Source organism: Myotis myotis, unplaced genomic scaffold, assembly GCF_014108235.1.
Source record: "Myotis myotis isolate mMyoMyo1 unplaced genomic scaffold, mMyoMyo1.p scaffold_m19_p_13, whole genome shotgun sequence".
Taxonomy (NCBI): Eukaryota; Metazoa; Chordata; class Mammalia; order Chiroptera; family Vespertilionidae; genus Myotis; species Myotis myotis.
Window position 1 is genome coordinate 3,091,480 of NW_023416317.1, and position 20,725 is coordinate 3,112,204.

General features: G+C 43.3%; 1 protein-coding gene across 9 annotated transcripts in view; it reads right to left on the bottom strand.

The window, feature by feature from the left end:
- Window positions 1-20,725, bottom strand: part of MITF (melanocyte inducing transcription factor) — a 247,335-nt gene that overhangs the window by 14,189 nt on the left and 212,421 nt on the right. For 3 of the 9 annotated variants that reach the window (XM_036331582.1, XM_036331581.1, XM_036331584.1), the window contains 5 exons: window positions 18,551-18,778; window positions 17,515-17,598; window positions 14,793-14,888; window positions 8,059-8,176; window positions 5,782-5,838 (listed from right to left, as the gene is read on the bottom strand). In XM_036331582.1, the coding sequence (XP_036187475.1) occupies window positions 5,782-5,838; window positions 8,059-8,176; window positions 14,793-14,888; window positions 17,515-17,598; window positions 18,551-18,778 (583 nt within the window). Of the gene's footprint in view, window positions 1-5,781; window positions 5,857-8,058; window positions 8,177-14,792; window positions 14,889-17,514; window positions 17,599-18,550; window positions 18,779-20,725 lie in introns of all 9 variants that reach the window. The other 6 variants (XM_036331580.1, XM_036331579.1, XM_036331583.1 and 3 more) reach the window with 4 other exon arrangements.

Genomic DNA, 20,725 nt, shown 5'->3' on the forward strand with positions numbered 1-20,725 from the left:
AAGTTAAAATAGTTTTCAAATGAGCTACCTTTTGTCATTAAGTAAGCCCTGAGATATACAGTTTCTCATTTGGTCCCATCACAACCCTGCAATTGGAGCTACTATACTCCATTACAAACAAGAAAACTGCCCTGGACACATGAGGGAGGTGAGGACACAGCAGGAAGTGGGGAGGGCCAGGACCCCACCCTGGCTGCAGACCAGGCCAGCCTCTCTGCAAAGGGCCCCTGCGGATTTCGGCTCCGCTGGCTGAGCGGCCAGAACTGAGGCCATTATGCAGGTACTTACATAACAGGAGATAAAACAGATTTCCACAGCTTATTTATTGGCCAAAGTCAAATGTGTAATATTAACCAGGTAAACGTGTTTGCATACAAGTCTGCTACTAAAGAGCACTGGGTGCCACAACTTGGATTTTACATAACTTCTACATATCCCAAAATATCATTCTTGTTTTGATTTTTTTAAAACTCTTTAAAAATGTAAAACACTTTCTTTGCCCACAGGCCACACAAAAACTCCTGCTCTGGCCCAGTGCTTCCCAATAGGAACATAATGTAAGTCATAGATGAAATTTTAAATTTCTAGCAGCCACATTAAAAAAGTACAAAAAAAGGTGAAATTAACTTTAATACTTTAATAAAGCAATATATTCAGATTATCATTTAAACATGTAATTAGTATAAAATTTATAAATTCGATATTTACATTCTCTCTTTTGTACTAAGTACTGTACTCGTACAGCACATGACCGCTTCAATGAGCCACATCCCAAGTGCTCACCAGGCCATGTGACGTGTGGCTGTGGTCTGGATAACCCACCAGAAGTTATGTCCAGCACCTTTACCCTACATCACCAGCCCAACAGCATTCCCACTCATAAATCTAGTTCAGTGATTCCCAAAGTGGGCGTTACCGCCCCCTGGTGGGCGCTGCAGCGATCCAGGGGGGCGGTGATGGCCACAGGTGCATTTGTTTTAACTTTTTTTGTATTACCTTTCTATTCTGAGTTCAATAAATAGTTTCATAATTTCAAGCTTCAATGTTTCTAATTTACACCTTTCTTTACTATATTTTACGAAAAAGGTAGAAACATTAATACATATATCTTTCTGTTTAATTGCTATTAAAATTTTTAAAAAAATTAATTTCCAGGGGGCGCTGAGTAATATATTTTCTGGAAAGGGGGCGGTAGGCCAAATAAGTTTGGGAACCACTGATCTAGTTGTATGTTCTTCTTAGGGGACGGTGAAGTAGCAAAGCATATGTGTTAATAAATGTTTTTAATTTATTAATTCCAAATAACTTAAGGTCTAATAAATTGAATTAAAGATGTTAACTTTTTACTTTAAATATATTATAACCTAATACATATTTATTATTATTAGGTTATTTTGTATAAACTTAGTACATATTCATATTTGATTCACTTGAATAAAAAATATTTTTCACTACTTCCCAAAATATGTTGCATTTTTAAGCTGAGTGATGATCTCTATCATTAAATCAATTGTATATATCACTGTCTATCACTAAGCTTTTGTAAAAATAGAATAGGTGATGCAATGGTTCCAAATGAGGAGCTTTTGCACCTCTGATCAGCTTAGCTGACCTCCTCTGGCAACGTTCCTTACTTTTCCCAAGCATATAATAATCATAACAATTCAAAAAATACTGAAACACGTAGTGTGAAATAAAAGCCTCCTATGACCCAGCTACAACTGCTGTTACGTGTCCTTCTATGTCCCTGGTGATTATAACCTCTGAAAACACACACACGGGCCTCCAGCCACGGTTCTGGGGCCTCTTTAGGTCCACATTCACTTCTCCGTGACCCGGTGCCGCCTCCTGGTCTGAATGCCACACACAAGCTGAGGCTCCACAGTTACACATCCAGCCTGGCATCTTCTGGAACTCCAGACTCGCACGTCCACCCCCTTGCCTCCCTGGGGAGCTCGAGGGACAGCCCGCACTCTGCCCCGGTTCCCCCTCACTTTGCAGAACTCAGTCCTGGAATCAATACTGCACCTCTGTCGTCTCATATCCCACAGCTGCTCCAGCATCAAATCTGTTGGCTCTATCCTCACAGTATTTCTGGAACAGTCCATGCAGCTTCACGGCTACTGACAGAAGCCACTGTCTCCCGCCTGGATTCCTGCAACCCGACTACCTGGTCTCTGTGCTCCACCCAGGCCCAGTGTTCCCCACCCGCTTTGGTCTATCCAGAATATCCCAGTGGGCGGGGGGGGGGGGGGGGGGAGAGGGGGGTCCTGTGCAAAGTAAGGCAGAGCACGGCTGTCCTTCGCTGAAAACCCTCCATCACGACAAAAGCCGCGTCCTCAAGGCATCCCACAAGTACTGGCGGCCTCCATCCCTCCCCCCTCGTTTCTACCCTCTCCCACTCCAACCATATGTTTACCATTACTCATCTGTGTCCCCCTTCAGCCCATAAAGGGGGCTCCACCCCCCACTAGGAGCTTCATAGTGGTGTCCCCCCTGCCTGGAGCACTCGTCCCAAGTACTGCATCTGAGTGGCTCTGCCCTCACCTCCCTCAGGGAGTGACTCACACTGTCCTGGGAGCCCACCCTGGCCACCCTATTTAAAACCAACCACCACTCCATCCTGACACTCTAACTGCTTGGTTGCACTTTGTCTCCTCATAAAACTTCCTGCCATCCGACATCCACATCATTCATTCATAGGTTCATTTACATGACTTTCTACCATCTAATGTCTGTGTATTTTCTGTATGTATGTATATATTTTCACCGAGGCATTCAAAACACCCATATGAGCCTGGAACACAGTAGGCCCTCAGTAACTATGTATTAAATAAAGAATGATGCAGTTACAGTAGATAATGTTAAAAATGATTCTGCATCTATCGTTTCTCACTTAATAGCATATTGTTGACATCTATTACTGTCAACATTTAGATGTATTACATTTTATTTTTAATTCAATGCCTTCCCTCCCGAACTTTTTAAAATTATACAAGTGGTATAAGCTTATATAAACTTGCAAAACATACAAAAGTGTATAAAGGAAGAAGTGAAAACCACCGTTTACACCATCAAACACCTGCATTTCTTGTCAAGGATGAGGGTGACTCCCAGAACCTCTCGCCATGCACCCATAAACACACACAGGTGCACATAGTAGGTGCTTTGTATCTAACGAGACACTGCACGCATTGTTCTGCTTTGTACTCAGCAATGTATGGTAGACCGTCTGAGTCAGGTGGACCAGACCACCCCATTCTTCTAAGCAACACTGAGAATCCCCGCATGGAGGCACCATAATTTACTTAGAAATTCTCTACTGATGACTATTTACAGTCCAGCGGTTCTCAACCTGTGGGTTGCAACCCTTTCACAGGGGTTGCCTAAGACCATCGGAAAACACATATATAATTACATACTGTTTTTGTGATTAATCATTATGCTTTAATTATGTTCAATTTGTAACAATGAAATTGGGGGTCACCACAACATGAGGAACTGTATTAAAGGGTCGCGACGTTATGAAGGTTGAGAACCACTGACACTGTTTCCAAGTTCTCCCTCTTTTTCAATGTATAAGAAGTGTTTTTGCCAGGATTTGCATGTACATTTCATTCCTATCATAATACTTTATGTTGAACACACCACCTTGATGTATTGGTTTTCTCATCTATTCTGCCGGCCCCTGACCTGAATCCAAGCACATAGGATGGGAAACCTGTTTGTAGAAAGTGCCTCCCATGTAGCAGGGGCTCAATAACCAGAGCGGAGAAATGGGTGTGTTCTTTTGCACACGCTGGCAATATTCTCACAAGATAAAATGCGTAGAAGAGAAAGAGCTATGCCAAAGGGCAATCTAACCTTGAGTGTTAATTTCTAATGGTTAGATGCGATTTTAGGATTGTTTTATAGCCCTCAGAATTTGAGCTAACCATGCTTGCACTTTGACAAGTATGAACTTGAGAGATTAGATGAATATTGTTTTTGACAAGTTTTGGATAATGCCTAATTATCTTACTTATAAGGCATTTGAAAAGGAGAAATATCTAAGGGTAAAATTACTCGGAAGCCAGAGGAGACCTAATATTAACTCACATCTTTTGGGTAAGAGACGAGGGAAGCTTCCCATCACTGGATGGGACTGGCCAGGGCAATACCCACTTAGAAAGACTGCCCCTGGGGACCCAGCAATTCCATCTCTCAGCTCCTAACCTGGAGCAACAAGCTCCCCTGCACATGAACCTGAGGATCCATATGACTGTGATTACATTTAGCTGTAGAAATCGTCTCAGAGACCTAGCCTTTCCCCCCCGGCAATCAGCAACCCTGAGGCAGCAGAAGACAGGAGCCGGGCCTGAGGAATGGACTCTGCAGGAGGGAGAACGCACTGACTGGCTGTGTCAGCTCCCGAGCCCTGAGGTGGAAAGGCCCCCTGGCTACTTTCCCATGGAACAGAGAGCTGCGCTCAGACACCGACTCCCGGCTCTCCCAGTACAACTCGGAACCCCCAACCCACAGTGCCCTGTGCTTTATCCTATAGAATCTGTAATGCACGCGCCACGCTACTGGGAGTCCGGGCTCTGGGCATGAGCTGCCCGCTCTCCTGGGTGGCATCATTCATGATAAAACAGCCAGTCTCCCCCCAGTTCTCAGGATTTAGGGTGTGGCTCTGCCAGCACCAGGCTGGGGGTAGCAGTGGGGAACACAGGTTCCTTCTGTTTGGTAACAAGCAGAGAGGCACATGCACAGATGTCTACCTGGCACTGTTTACAACAGGGTCACACTGGAAACAGCCCCAGCAGCAGGGGCCATGCTATGGAATACTTAGCAACTGTCTTTAAAGGCAATGGCTCAGTAATTAACAGTGGAAGTCTTCAGGACATGCTCTGAGGAAAACAGCAAGCAGCAGAGTGTGGACAAGATGACAGCATCTGTGTTTCCTCATCATAGAGCAGTGCTTTCTATTCTGGGTGTTTCTTAAAGACAAGGAAAGAGACCGAGAAGACCCACAGCAAACTGAGAAGAGGAAAGATTATCCCAACGATCGCAGGAGAACTCTGGCCTTATTCTCTCATTTCTATAAGGACAGAGCATCATATGTAACTTATATTCTTAAACATCACTGTAGGAAAGAGCACAGGAGGTCACAGGATGAGACACTGACTCACACGCACACTGTTTCCTGCCTCCAAGCCCAGTCCTTTTGGGTTTGTTTTTTTTTTTTTACCGTGCAGCCTCTTTTACTTGCTTATGAAACACAAATCTTATGTTTTTATAGGAACAGCTTAAACATTTGATCAAGAGTAAATTAAACACAGACAAATAATTTTAAATGTTAAAATATTTTTACGTCACAGCTAAAGTCAGAAATTTGGAAGGCTACCTCACCCACAGATAGACTACCCCCCCAGATGATTCTTTTTTTTTCTTTCAGATCTCACGGGAGAAGGTGCTCCCATAACCCTGTATTGTTAATAAGTTTCAGTGTGAGCACCACTTATAATTGGGTAGTTGGGGATCAAGTGTCTCTCACTCACACACATACAAAACCAATATAAACAAGGAAAATAGTCTTCAGGGTACTGGAGAAATTTCAATTTGATCTGAGATAAAATCTGGGGAAAATATATACCTTGGTTTCTCTGAAAAATAATTTCTGCCATAAAATATACCTTTAATATCACAGAAGTCAACTTCCCTCTAAAATTTCTGGGGAAAAACTTGATAAAAAGTGAACATCAATTCCAACATCCACTATGACAAACAAAACCAACTTACTCAGGTTGTGATTGTCCTTTTTTTGTCTCTCTTTAGCCAACGCTCTCGCTTCCGACTCTGTGGGGAAAATACACGCTGTGCACGTGAATGAAGTAATTAGAAACTGGAACTGGTCAAGGCACACGACAATGTGAATACAGAACAGCCCCTTTTTCCAGGAGGCAAACTCATCTGACCTGACTCTAAACAATACTAAAAAGTCTGCATTTTTTTCAGTTGAAATATATATCAAATAAATGCAAACCCATGGCTTCTACAAAATAGTGAGAGACCAGTTGCCGGGTCACAGCACAGGCGCACTGGGAACAGACAGGCGCAGAGGAGAAAAGCAGCAAGTGCTACAACCTAACATTCCTCCCTCAGGCGTCAGACCGGCTTTCCAGGCAACAGGACTTTGAAGTCTTTCTTTGATGCCTTTATATCACACGCCCTGAAAACTTGCAGCTGGAGAAGCACAGGCTGCACAGGGAGTCGTTAGATGTATATTATTACATACACTGATACCCATAATTCACAAGCTGAATGAGTGCAGCTGGGGAGGCAGCCCCAGTATTTCCAGGGTTTGTTCCTCACATGGAGGGGCAGGCAGCTGTTACTTTTGCCCCTCCACCTCCACCTCAGGATCTTAGTTTGTTTTGTTTCCTTTATTTCTAGGTTCCAGCTGGACCCCACAGTTCTCTGCCTGCCAACTTCAACGCACCAGCTGTGGGCCAGCTCTGGTCAAGGCGCCCAGTGGGCTTCTGTGCATTTGCGCTGTGACCACGTCCCCCCACCCTGGCCCTGGGAGGAGGGTTCCCTCTCAAGGTTGGGTACTCATTAGTATTCATCCTTTTTTAGTAGTTCATTGCCTGTACATGAAGAATATTTTAAACCTCTGTTCAAATCACTGTACGGTTTCGTCCTCGTGTTTTCCCACCTAATACAGGTGGGAATACTGGTCTTAATAAAGACCATCCCTCCCCACCCCTTAGGTCAGATCGCTGACTCCTACGCCTGCTTGCCTTTGGTGACATCATGCATGCTGCCCCTCTAGCACCCCAACTCCTGTCCATTGGCTCCCTTTCCTGGCATTATACCCTGTCCTGTCTAGGTAAGTCACTTTTTTAGATGCAAGTGACTTTAGAAATATACTATCCATTGTATCTGCTTTTTAAAAATTTAATACATTTATACCCTTTCACCCACTTCTTCCATTCCTCACCCCTGCCTTTGTGGTTTTCCTAGGTTTTTGAAGAAACAATCATGTACATAATTCAAACTCTACTTCCAACTCAAGTAGTAAGAATTTTAATCATGTCGCTCTAACTATATTTTATTATTTAATAAAGATCTTATTTAGCAATATTTACTAAAACCTCATGGTACTTTTCTTTCCTGTAGAGTTCTTACTACTTGGTTGGCCTTTGATGGTTTCTAATGTATTAATTAATTAGTAATCTTTTTTTAACCCAAATCAGTGTTTTTCTCCTGCCACAATTTTGTGAAGTAGTTTTTAAAGATACCAATAGGACAGGGATTTTTTTGCACCAAATCTATATTCCATATTCTCAGTCTGTTCACCCAAAACCACAGGATGCAAGGACCAAACAGAAACAGGAGGTGGGGTGAGGGCCATACAAGTCAGCATGGTAGAATGCCAGGCCCATATCCTCACGTTTTAACGGCCGAATGCCTTCCCTAAAGCATTAAGCAAAAGGGAGAAAAGGGTAATTTCACAATTGCCTCAGAACAAACAATACCCATCACTCCATTCTGTAATTTATTTTTTACTCTGTGTAATACGTCTTTTGCACTTAATACCGCAAAATAATAGGAGGCATCTGAAGATGTAAGAAATATATGCTTCCCCATCCCAGCTGCAGGCTTAAGGGTCTGTGGCAGGAAAATTCACACAGGGGCCCTCAGATGCCTCCAGGAGCTTGGCAAGTGAGGAACATACCAGACCGGGCAGAAGCATTTACAGTGCTGTCTGCTGCGCCTCCTCCCATGCCCCCAACAGAGCGGCAGCAGTCACAGATACACGAGGGCTGCCACAGAGCTGTGGTACAGGGAGCAAAGGCAGCCCGGGCTCCCAGTATCTCAAGAAGTACTGGACACGAGGATTTTCACGTAAAGTCCTCCATCTTAAAATATTGCTCTAAGTTTTACCTGCTGCACAGATTTTAAAAAGTATGTCTGTGAGTTGGAAACAGACTGGAGGCCACTATTTTGATTACTTTACGCATCAGAAAATTAACAGAAAATCCCTAGTAAGCAGCACATTTGCTAGGTGTTTACCTGTGAGCTCCCTTTTTATGTTGGGAAGGTTGGCTGGACAGGAGTTGCTGACGGTGAGGCCAGGGGGGGGCAGTCCTTGATTGCCATAAAGGTCAATCAGGTTTCCGGAGACAGGTAACTGGAGAGAGAAAAGCAGTAACGGAAATGAGTTGTTGAACGAGTCCTAAGTTATTTAGAAAAAACCCATACCCTATATTAGACTTTGTTTAAAATAAATGGTTTGATGTAAAAAGTCATTTTTAAATTAGAAAACATGAGCTATTTGCCTTTTCATTCACTCATAGGTGCAGTGTCTCCTTGGCTAGTTCCCCTTGCAAGAGGAAGGGACACAGACTCACACCCACAAGCGGTACAGGCCCGGCTGGCAGAGGACGCCCCGCACAGCTCAGGGCCAGTGCGGGTGCTGGCTGTTGCTGTAAAATAGGGTTCTATATGGCATGCCTTTCTCACTCAGTCGGGATTTTCACCAAAGCCAATTTTCTTCCTTCCTTTTCTTCCTCTTTTTCTTATTCATATTCTCTCTCTCTCTCTCTCTCTCTCTCTCTCTCTCTCTCTCTCTCTCTCTCTCGGAAAAGCAATGAAAAGCATTTACTTATTGGAAAAGAAATGATTTCCTTATTGCTAATGGAAAGCTTTTTTCTTGAAACTGAAATCTTTCACAAAGCCACTAGAGGGAGCTCACAGACTTTAATAAAAGTAAAAAATTGTACTAAAAAAAAAGAGAAAAGGAAGTATTTAGCTTTCTTAAGATAGGTTAAAAGCAGTTTTCTCTAGCTCTGAATTGAATATTTTAAAGTAGTAAAAATATTTTTCCCCAACACTGGTGTCCTTTTGTTGTATATACATTTTCCTGTAACTAGTTCATGGGAGGAGCTTGATGGGCCCATTTTTGTAGACATAAGAGGTCCAAGACATTGTGCTTTTCCCACTCCCTGAGATAAAATTCTAAGGATTAACTACAGGGATAGTTAAGTGAAACTTCCCATTTTCACCCAATTCAATTCCGGTAGCTACTACTACCTGGTGAGACTTTGCCTCCCTCAGCCCTGCCCTTCCTTGATTACATACCTGAGCTGTAAACTTAGACAGCATTCAAACATTATTAAAAAGTTTAGTGACCAAGAGGTACTGAGTAGAATTGTACTGCACATCCTACCTTCTCTCAAATAGCCACTGACATACAGATGCAAATATTGCACAAAGTAAAGATAGAATCAAATGTGTTTCCTCTCATGGGCAGCCACCAGCCATCCATTCCTTTCATGGCTTCTAAACAAATACTCTGTGAACTAAACTCCAGGCTCAAGAGAGGGGGAGGGCCTGCACACAGTAAGATCCTTCCTAAGGGTAATGCGGCCCTAGCTCTGTTACGGTGGGTGGGGGATGAGACGTCACCAGCAGAGCAGGGCTCTGTCTTCTACTAGGCTGTTGCTCCTTTTTGAAGGACAACACCTCTATCCCATCCCTGAGGCATATAAACGATGCAATGGGATCATGTAAAAAGCTCCTGGACCACATTTCAAGGCCCTTTAACTAAGAAAGTGATAAAAAGGTGACTGATTATTAGCTATCATTTCACAAAATTGTTTCATTTTAATTAGGTCACCTTCTTAGGGTCAACCTTGCCTTGTGTGTGTTCAGTTTTATTCTTGTCCAGCTTAACACAGCAGAGCAAAAGGTACTCCACTGTCTCAATACCATAGAGTTGGAGTTGAAATTATAGAGCCGCTATGACATCTCGTCACCGTCTGGATTACAAAGACTCCTCCCAGCTTCCTGAAATTTCAAATTCAGGGAGAAGTACTGGGTACTATTAAACCAAGAAAATGACTCCAAAATTCAATATAACAAGCTAAATAACTATTCCCGTAGCTCTGGAAATAAATCATATGTATCATGTTTTCAAATGTAACTTGTAAGCAAAACATGCAATTGTGTTATGATGATGATTGATAGGGATTTTAAAATCCTGTCATCAATTCATCTGGGGAGACACCTAACTGACAGCTTCTCCAGGACAAGGACATATTTCCTAACCATTTTCTAAAGGAAGATGGTCTGTGTACATAGACTTAAGTGCAGAATCGCAGAAAGAGGGAGAGACAAGAGGGTGAAAGAATCAAAAACTGGGAACAAGACAGATAGACACAAGGAGTGTGGGTAGAAAATAGGACGAGAGCCACAGAGGCAGAGGGGACAAGGGATGGAAAAGCAAGTAGACAGGCTGGCAGGTGGGGAGACAGAGCCAGACTGGGGAGACCCAGTGAGGACGGGACTGGAGGCTGGAGCGGCATGAACTGGCAGTGACTCCTGGAGGGAGAGGACCTCAAATCTTCAGAGATGCCTCATCTTACCGACCGAGTCAGACAGCGTTACTTCCCATCAGAAAAGCAGCATAGAACCCTCCTCCTGCTTTGGTGGCCTTTCCTATCCTCACAATTAGGAGCTGGCAACAGAACCCGGCAGCATGTTTTGCTGGGGAAAGTTGAATTCTGTGGGGGCTAGTCTGGCCCAGGCACAGAACTAGACAGGCTCTTGTGTGTTATATTACTGATTTTACAGGAGAAAAGCCACAGTTCTAGCTGCCTGCATGGTAGGAGGCCCATGTCCCATGTTCTTAGCAGCAGTGTGTGTGTGTGTGGGGGGGGGGGGTAAGGGGAAGTCTCAACCTGCTGATGTTAATGAGAAGCTGCCGTGTTCAATTAATTTCCAAATGGCCCCAAACAATTCAAAGCCCAGAACATTTCAAAGCATGGAGAGTCAAACTCACAAAGTAATACTGTGGCAAGTCCACACCTGGCTTGGGAGTCAGAGACCAGCTCAAGCCGGCCTCAGGCATGACTTGCTTTGATACAGAAAACTGTGCGCCGTGTTAATTGCCAACAATTGGCTGGCCATTCATCAGCCTGCAGCTCGCATCTAAACACAGGAATCGGAGTGTGGGGCCGAGATGCTCACTCAGTATCTCAAACCAGTGATTTTTGCTCCAAGGGACATGTGTCAATGTCAAAGACATTGTTGGCTGTCACAACTGGGAGGGGGTGCTATTGACACCTATGGGTGGAGGCCAGGGGTGCTGCTACACATTGTGAAGTCCACAGGACGGCCCACAACCCAGGATCATCCATCTCACATGTTAACAGTGCCAAGGCCGAGAGGCCCTGCCCTAAATGGTGGCGTCTGTTCTTTGTATTAATGGCCGTCATTCGTTGAAGCTACTAAAAGGAAGGTTGATTAAAATGGTACGGCTTTCTAATTGAAAATTAGTCTCCCAGTCGTGCATATTTAAGAAAGGATGCTGTGGTTCCCCTTCTGGATTAGAAAAACTCCCCCATAAACATAGTGAACATCAAAATTAGCTCCAAGCTTTGGAGCTAAGGAAGTAAAGGCATCTTCCAATCCAGGGAGGGGTGTCTGCTGGACTGTCCAGCACCTTCACCTGGTGGGCAAGACCTCACTTCCGGCACCCGGACAGCGGGGAGCACAGCCCCTCGGCAAACACGAAGGTGGACTCACCTGGGGGTGTGACCCAAACTTGGTCTGGATGAGGTTGTTCAATTTTCTGATCCACCAAAAATGATTACTTTTCCAAGTAAATGATCACTGTAAAATATTTCCCTCTGGATAGTCCCCTTCTCTGAGTATCAATGGGCACTGTTAGCACAGCAAACTGGGACTTCTATTCCTTGTTTCTGATGCCACAAGAGGCCCTTGTGCTCTCAGAAGAGTGGTTTCTGGACTCCAATTCCCTAAGGACAGTTTCCTCTCTGTGTTCCTTCCACTTTGTTTTTTTAATAACTTGAAACAAAGATTTCAAAGAATCAAATAAAAGGGAAAAATGCCTAACATAAAAAACACTGTTTAAACTTCACTGTGGAAAAAATTAAAATGTTAGTAAGTTGTAGTAGCTTTGTTATTTAATTTTGATAACCAAAACCCAAATTTATTAAAAATAAAGGTTTAACTAACATTTAGTGAGCACATATCAGGGCCAGGGCTGTTCAAATGTTGTTTTTTTTTTTTGCAGACGAATTCTACTGTTTAGATGCTGTTTTTATCCCCATTGTCTGGACTAGAAAAGTGAGGCAGAAAAGTCAACTGGCTTGGGAGTATGTGTTGAGTGCAGAGGTGTGGCTCAGAGTCTGTGTTTTAAGCCTCTACAACACACTGTCTTAGCAAAATGCTGAAATAGTTTTCTTGTGGGAAGGCTCCATTGGGGCCACATGCCTTTTCCAGGGTGCGAATATAGAAGAGAAATGAACTCCAGGACAGTCAGTGACTTCTGAGGGTGGTGACTGGTTACTATTCCTCTCCCGGCTGGGAATCACTTCAACTCTGCCCAGTGGGGTCGGGGGTCCTATCTGGGAACTCTGCTGAGATGGCCTCCCCGCTCCTGACACCCTTCTCCATTCAAGGTCTGCCTGGTGCCCTGTCCAGCGGGTGAGCCCCATTCTCAGAGGAGCACCCCCTCACCTGCATCCAGAGGCCTCACCCAGTGTGGGCTGGGTATTCGGCATTTAGTGAAGCTAAACCAACCTTCACTTCACTGCAGGAGCAATCAGACAATGAGGGAATATGATCCAATGTGGACAGACTGAGGAGACACATGGATTTAGTCTAAAGCAGAGAAGAAATGGGGTCATGACAACTGTCTCCAGAGGTGCTGTCCCTGTACGAGTTCTCCGTGAGGTGAGCTGCGGCCCGTCTGGGATTCCCAGAGACTCACTGTGAGGACCATCAGGGTAGCTAAGCATGAGGCTATTCTAACGTGCAGCTGGACATAGTCAGGTGCTCAATAAATACCACCTGAATAAAATACCATCACAATTATTTTATAGTGTAATAAATTACACTTGATAATTAAATATGTTGAATACAACTTGTGTCAATGCTAACTGCTATACATCCTTTATGGGATGACCATGTGAGGGAGACGCAATTATCAGCCCCATTTGACAGAAGGGGAAATGCAGGGCTTCAGGAAGCCAAGTAACGTGCAAGGTCACTCGTTAAATGGCAGACGTAGGGTTGGAACCCAGGTCTGATGGAAACCTCCAGCTCCTAGCCATTGTGCATCACTGCTTCCCTGTGAGCTACTGCATCTCCTTCCCTGGAGGCATTAGAAGCTGGTTTCTGATTTCCTGGCTGGGGACACAGAGGACATGCAATAGAAGGTCAGTGCAAGAGAAGGGTAGCTCAGATGTCCTTTTGTTGAGAAAAACAAAAGCAATGATGATTTTTAAATTATATCAATTCTACAGTCCTCCTGAATGGGCCCAGATATCCACTAGACACCACTGGCAAAGGGACCACCTCACCACCAAAGTTCTTTTGGGATGACTGGGCATGGCTGATTAATGCGGCTGGGCATGGAAAACACTAGAAATATACCCCTGGCCTTGGGTATATTTATAAATTCCCGAGGGCAAGCTCACCTGGGCTTTTGCCTGCTGACAGGTGTGGTCTGCCTCACAGGAGGCACAAAGCTGGAAAGGGAAGGGGTCCCCGGAAGCCAACCGAGGGCTCAGAGAGGACAGCGTGTTTGCATGTATACATCTGTCAGGACGGCAGAACGTTTAGTTCTTTCAAAATCAGGGGGTGAATTTAAATGGGAAGGGGTTGATAAAAACTAAAGATCCTAGAAGAGGCTTGAGATTTCAAGGGGTGTCCTCACCCCTCCAGACATCAGGTAAATGAACTTGATGGAAAAGAAAAGAAAATGCTAACTATAAAAATGTAGCTTACTAAAATGTAGGTGTAAATTACTACATTATCATACTCCCTGGCCAAGAGAAGTTATTATAGGAATTTAGTTTGTAAAAATTCGTTTATTGTAGTAAAAAAAAATCACATAAAATATGCCATCTTAACCATTTTTAAGCGTACAGTTCAGCGGCGTTAAGTATATTCACATTGTTGTGAAACATCTCCAGAGCTTTTTCATCTTGCAAATCTGAAACTGCACCCCTCAACCAATGACTCCCCTTCACCCCTATGCGAGTTCGCGTTTATGCTAGTTATTGAGGACTATGCTAGCGCGTGGCATTGCTCTCGTGGAAAGCGACAGGACTGGCTGGGCACACACAGACTACTGCGGAGCCGACTGCCACGCCACGCTTCCTAACTGTGACGGCAGCAATGATAACCCCACCTGACTAACAACTCGCAGAATAACTGCAAGGACAAAACACACCTGCAATGAGACTGGCAAAGAGGAACATAAGACGCAAATGTAAGGAGCGAAATACAATGAACAACACAGATAAGGCTCCAAATTATAGGAAGCAGTAACACGTAAGAGCAAATAGTTCTACTTTTTAAAAATTTACTAAAATAGAAATAAATTTTGCTGCTGATGGTAACCTGACTGTCCCCCTATCACCTGTGAATAGCAAGATGCTGCCTTATAGACTGCATTATCTCTTCAGGCTAGAGCCCTGCTGGGCGCAGCAGCCCACTGGCCGGGGCAGCGTGCGCTCAGCGGGAGAAGGACATCAGGGGGACAGGAAGGCCTGCCGTCCAACTGAAAGTGGACCCGGACTCCAGGAAAGTGGAGTGTTGTTAACTTAACTTTTGATGTCCCAGTCACTTCTTTGTGATCCTGAGATGATTCTCTGTTTTATTATTAATACATTTCTTGATGAATCACTTCCAAAGATAAACTAAAAGTTCTGGAAAAGGAAGAGAACACTGAAAATAGCCCAAGGTTTTCCTTAAAGAAAAGTCATCAATACCGTATTTGCCATTTGCAAGGCAGGGTCCATCAAGCTCAGGATTTCTTCATTATAACTTGATTCTAGGCTAATGATGTCATCGATAACATCATCCATCTGCAGGAAAAAGGGCAATGGGAGAGAGAAGTAAGCAAAAACCATGCAAAGCAACCCAAAAAGAGATCCAACTCTTTTCTTACCCAAAGCAATAAAGATCTTTAGATTCTAAGAACTGTCCTCTTTCTCCAAAAATGTGAACGTGACTAAGGCCATTAGCACGCACAGGTGGCAGGGATGGCGCTGTGCTCAGGGATTCTCACTGGCTAAGATTTACCTTCCACAGTAGCCCAAACGGGGACGGTGCTATTACAGTTGTTTTCCAGGTGGGAAAAACGAGAAGCAACTACCCCAAAGTCACTCGTGCAAGGCTCAGTGTCCCAGGTTGAACCCAGGCTCTCAACTGCAGTGGTATTACACTTCCCAGGCCCTCCCTGGAGGAGGGAGACATGGGGGGCAGTCCAGCCCCTCGCTCCCGTCAGGGCGTGGGGCATGGCTCTCGGCCCTGGCAGCCTGCACTGATCTCACAGTGACTTGTAAAGTAAGTTTCTTCTTGAAAAACTGCCATGTGCTCGGTGCTCCCCGGGGACTCCCCAGGGCGAGGTTATCATCACAGCCCTGGAGCGGACATTCCCACTGGACAATTTTATTCCTAAAGTATCAAAGCACCAGCTGTGATGGTAAACAATAGCGATTATGTGCGCATCGCAGCAGCTGCAAGACAAGTCAACGAAAACATTTCTCCACAAACACCTTATGTACATGGGCTAGTTGTGTGTGTGCGCGTACATACACACACACACACACACACACACACACACACGCACGCCACACAGGCTTGGATCTTAAGAGTCCTTCGTAAGCACATGACGAAATCTCAGGACTCAGAGACATGTTCCTGTGGGTCCTTTTTTTTTTTTTTTTTTTTTTTTTTGCCACTTCCAATTAAACAGGACAAGCTCCAGTATCATGGGACTTGTTGGAACTTTTGTTCTCCCTCTTTCTGTACTGAAGGCAAAGCCCCCAATCTTTAATGCTTCAGTGGGCCTATCTGTAAGATGGGTTAATAATGCTCACTGCCTTATTGGATTCTTATAAGGTTTCAGAATAAATCATGCAAAGTGCTCACAATTCCTGAGAACAGTGATTGGAAGTCAGTTTTGAATAATTGCCAGCATACTGTTTATTAGGTTCTATCTCTAGGTATACCAGTTTTATTTGTTTTTGTTTGTTTTTAAGAGATAATTTTCTAATTATGCTAGTGAACAGGCAAATGGGCCAAGGGACTTAAAAAAACCTTTCTTTGTAAATTTTTATTTTGTTTTCACTATAAAAATTAGAGGACCTGGTGTGCTAAAGTTTTTAAATAATTTTTCTTTTATGAAAAAAGTAATGCAAACTGATAACAGAAAACATAAAAATGCAATAATTTTTGTGGCTTATTATTTTGCTTTCTCTTATACATCTATACACACATTTTAAATATATAACTATATCAATAAATGAATGTAGCATAATTTATCTACCCATTAAGTAGACTGTCATAGAACCTTTAATTACTTGGGAAAATATCCATGAAATATTATTAAATTAATAGTTTCAGAATATATGCTCCATGAGATTCCATTTTACAAAACAATATATGATAACATATGAACCTATTACTAATAATAGCCTATCAAAATGGCTACCCTACACATTTGCATAATGTACACTGATGCTGGTATCTAAATAAATTAAAGCATTTTAATTTTGTTTACTGAACTTTATGTATTATAAGCACTATTTAATTACTTAAAGCAACTTAGGGAAAATGCATTTTAAGTTTACTCTCCTTAGTAATTATTTAATCTTGAGACGCTATGAAGAAAATGGCTCTATCTATAGCTTGTTATCTTTAAAACTAAATCAGAAAAAGGACTAAAGGAAAATTCACTTTTTCTAATGGAAGAGTAACAACAAATGGTACAGAGTGTACAGACCCTGACCTCACGAAGCCCAGAGCTCTAGGGCACTTCTCATCATAACAAGTAAAATAGCCGAACGGTTTTCACAAACGACAATTAGTAGATTATTTGAGTCCCATGGGATACGCAGTACTGTGTAAAAAATGGGAAACAGTGTATATGATATAGTCAACTCTGAAGACTCACAGTGAACATGAGAACTGAAAAGGCTCTCACTATTCCTAAAGAAAAAACAAACAAAACCCTGCATAATTGTATTTATTTATATAAAATTCTCTTTTTTGGACCACAGCATATTCCCTATCCCCTTTGCCACTTGTTAGTATCCTGTAGAGCAGCCCAACCGGAGTAGAAATTAGAGAAGTGACTGCATGACAGGTGAAGTGGTTACATCTGCGGTCAGGGAAGCATTCAGAAACATGGACATGCGGGGGTGTCTTAAAGGATAAGTAAGGATCTGGTACAACCCAGAGAGAAAAGGAGTCTTGGCAAAATATAAGAGCATGTGTGAATGCCCTGAGTTGTGAAACAAAATGGAATATAATGGAGTGAGTAGGAGTGGTATGAGTTCAAACTGAAATAAAAGGGATAATACATAAATAAACAAACAAATAAAAAAATCAATTGGGGGGCCCTTAGGCATCAGGATGGGGTGATCAGCCACAAATTCCAATCCTCATTCCCAAGTGTTCCGTCCTGGGCCCCAAGCCCCTCAGTACCTGCATGCAGGATGCTCGGGAGTGTGTGTTCATTGTTGGGCATTCACTCTCCGCCCTGTTTTGTTCTTCAAACTTATAAAATCCCTGCAAAAACACAAGCGAAATCAGCCCATGACTTGGGTTTGCAAATGACCCTTCAACCACATGTTCACATGAGGCTGACTGTGCACAACAAGATGAACTAAGTTTTCAAACATAGGTGAATCTGAGCAAGAAATGAAATAATGAAAAAAGAACTTGCATCAAATCAGCCTGTTAGATGACAAATATGGGCAGAGAAAATAGGACAGTTGGTTTGGGCAATGGGGAAAAGACTTGGTTCCTTTAGAAATTAAAATCAAGCAAACTTCATAAAAGTCACTTTGGAGTTTCAGAGTGCAATGAAACTCCATTAAAATGAGGCTCATCACCTCATAATTTGGAAATGACAGACATTAAGTCACAACTCTCCTCTCGGATTTCTATGCACCAGATTCTGAGGCCACGATTAGCGTCAGGTGTGTCTGAGTCTTGTCTCCAATCAGCCTTTACAAAAGCAGGTTGGATGGGCAGCAGCTTTTATGATAAAACGGAATTTATCCAGCAATTAAACACTCGCCTCTCTGTTAGATTCTCGTGTGCTGTATTATTCAAATCCATCCACACACATTCTGTCCTTTTTTCTCCACTCAGAGAGAAATACAAGCGGAACTTCGAAACCGCCTGTCCCACACCTTGTCTATTTTTGCTTTTCCTTTTCCACCTTCCCTCTCCTCTCTCTCTGCACTTTCACTGCTTTGTAAGTGGAAAGGCATCGAAGAGAAGAGAACCCTGAGCAGAGGCAGCGGAAATGGGGGCGGGGAGCGGCCAGGTCTCCACCTGTGCCATCGCCCAAAACACAGCGAGGCTGCCAAGGGCTGGGCGCTGGGCAACCTGGGACAAGGCCGGTGAACGCAGCCGTGCCGATAGACCACAGTCCACAGTCAAGTGCAGGAACAATATCCAACAGACAGTCATTTAGTGTAAGAAAACAGGAGAGGGAAGAGACATGAATTACCTCTTTTTCACAGTTGGAGTTAAGTGTGAGCATAGCCATGGGGCTGTTGGGTGCGCTGCTCCCCGGCACTGGTGGCATGACATGATCGCCAGGCTGGTTTGGACATGGCAAGCTCAGGACTTGGTTGGCATGTTTATTTGCTAAAGTGGTAGAAAGGTACTGCTTTACCTGCTGCCTTTGGGCTTGCTGTATGTGGTACTTGGTGGGGTTTTCGAGGTGGGTCTGCACCTGAACATAGCCGCGGAGGGAAGAGAAGACAGCGCTGTTATTTATGAGTTCGGACAGCTCTTGTTTCAGGCACAGACATGAGACGTGCCAGTCCACCGACAGAATCAAGACCAGTCCCGGTTGCATACCAGGCACTGTGTTCATGGGTTTTTATATCACTGAATTCAAAGCCTCACTCTTGGGACTTGGGCTCACACTTTGCCTGTTTTGTTTCCCGGGGAACGAGTGGTATATCTCTGTAAACCTGGCCCTTCTTCTCATGTCGAACTAAAAATATGCAACTAACTGTATGGCAAAAATTTCCCCAACACACCTGACCGGGTTTATTACGATCAACACAACAGAAGGAGCACAGCATAACTCAATTTATTTCACTTTCCTTATCAAACAGAACAGCTTCATGTTTTGTTTAAATTCCATAAGAAACACCTGTAAAATGATTATTGAAAATAAACATGTTCTGAGGATTAAAGCAGGTGTTGTGGATTAATTCCTCCACTTTCATTGGACATAATTAGTCAACATCTTAATTAAGATTGTGAACTCAACCGAAAAAGCAAATGCCCATTAAGCAGCTTCTTTCAAAGCATTAACACTTATATGTGTTTTTAAACACATGAGTATTAAGTTACCAGGATATTTGTCCTCCTTTCTTATTTCTCATAAGTATTAATACAGAATTAAAAATGCTTTTTTAAAAATCAGTGATACTCAAAATCACTTTCCCTTGATAAACATAATTTACTCTTATGAGCTAAGCACAGCCAAGCACTGGGGGGGGGGGGGGGGGGAAGCCTGCTAATATTTACTTTGTTTAAAAATAAAATTGAATTACTTCTTACAATAAATAGCACCAAACTACAATTATTTCTACAATTGAAAATAGTGTCTATTGCATAACGTGAAAAGGCGAATTACTCAATGTACTGCATTATATCTCAGAGACTGAATAGGAAGAATGAAGCTCACCTGATAGTGATTATATTCTAGCATTTCCAGCATAACAACGGTTAGGTGGCCCCACTCCAACGAGAAACGGTAGGCTATTCACTCCCTCTACTTTCTGCAGTTCCGATCGGACTGACTGGCATAGAGAAGGCACTACACACAAGGTGTCCCGAGGCACCGCCAGAAACTGTCACAGCAGCCCTGCTTATAATAACCTCAGCTAATTAGTTATGCATGTAAAAGCCCGTTCACACAAGGGTTGTTATTTTTTCTGGAAGCAGTACAAGCTTGGTCTTAAATACTGATATAAATGTCCCCCCTTGGCTTGACGTCATGCTTTTTTTCATAAATATAAAAGAACCTTTTAAAGTGAAGAGCTATCAAAGTCAAACTCAGTGTCAGATCAAGGCCGCTTCACTATTCAGCTTTAGTTCCAGTAGGATTAATAGACAATGGTATTTCTCTTCCAGCCGTAGGTCAGAGCTCTGCCCCCTTCGGATCACACACTGGCTGGAAGCTGCTGCTACACATGACGTTTCCTAATGGCCAAGCAGCCGCCACTCTGACTGCAGGACAGAGGTCCTTCTCGAGTGGAGGAGTCTGTGCTGAACCTGCAGGCCTGTCAGTCTCACCTGCATCTGTCTCCACGTGCATCTCACCACTAGCTGGACAGATGTGTAGCCTCCCTCCCGACCGCGCATCAGGAAGAGGGGAGCGCTCCTAAGTAAAACAGAACGTGTGCGCTTGCGCACACACGCACTGAATGTACCTTTATGTGGAAGTATATTTAAGAGGAATAAAAGTCTCCCCAATTTAACCCTCAAATTAGCAAGCATGAAAATTTACTAAAGATCTTTCAATATAATTCTTGGGGCTAAAGGAGAACAAGATTTATCATATACACAACTGATGCATTTATACATTTACTCACTTATTCATTCTATTACTCATTGATATTATATGCTAAACACTGTACACAGCATAGAATATACATTGTGA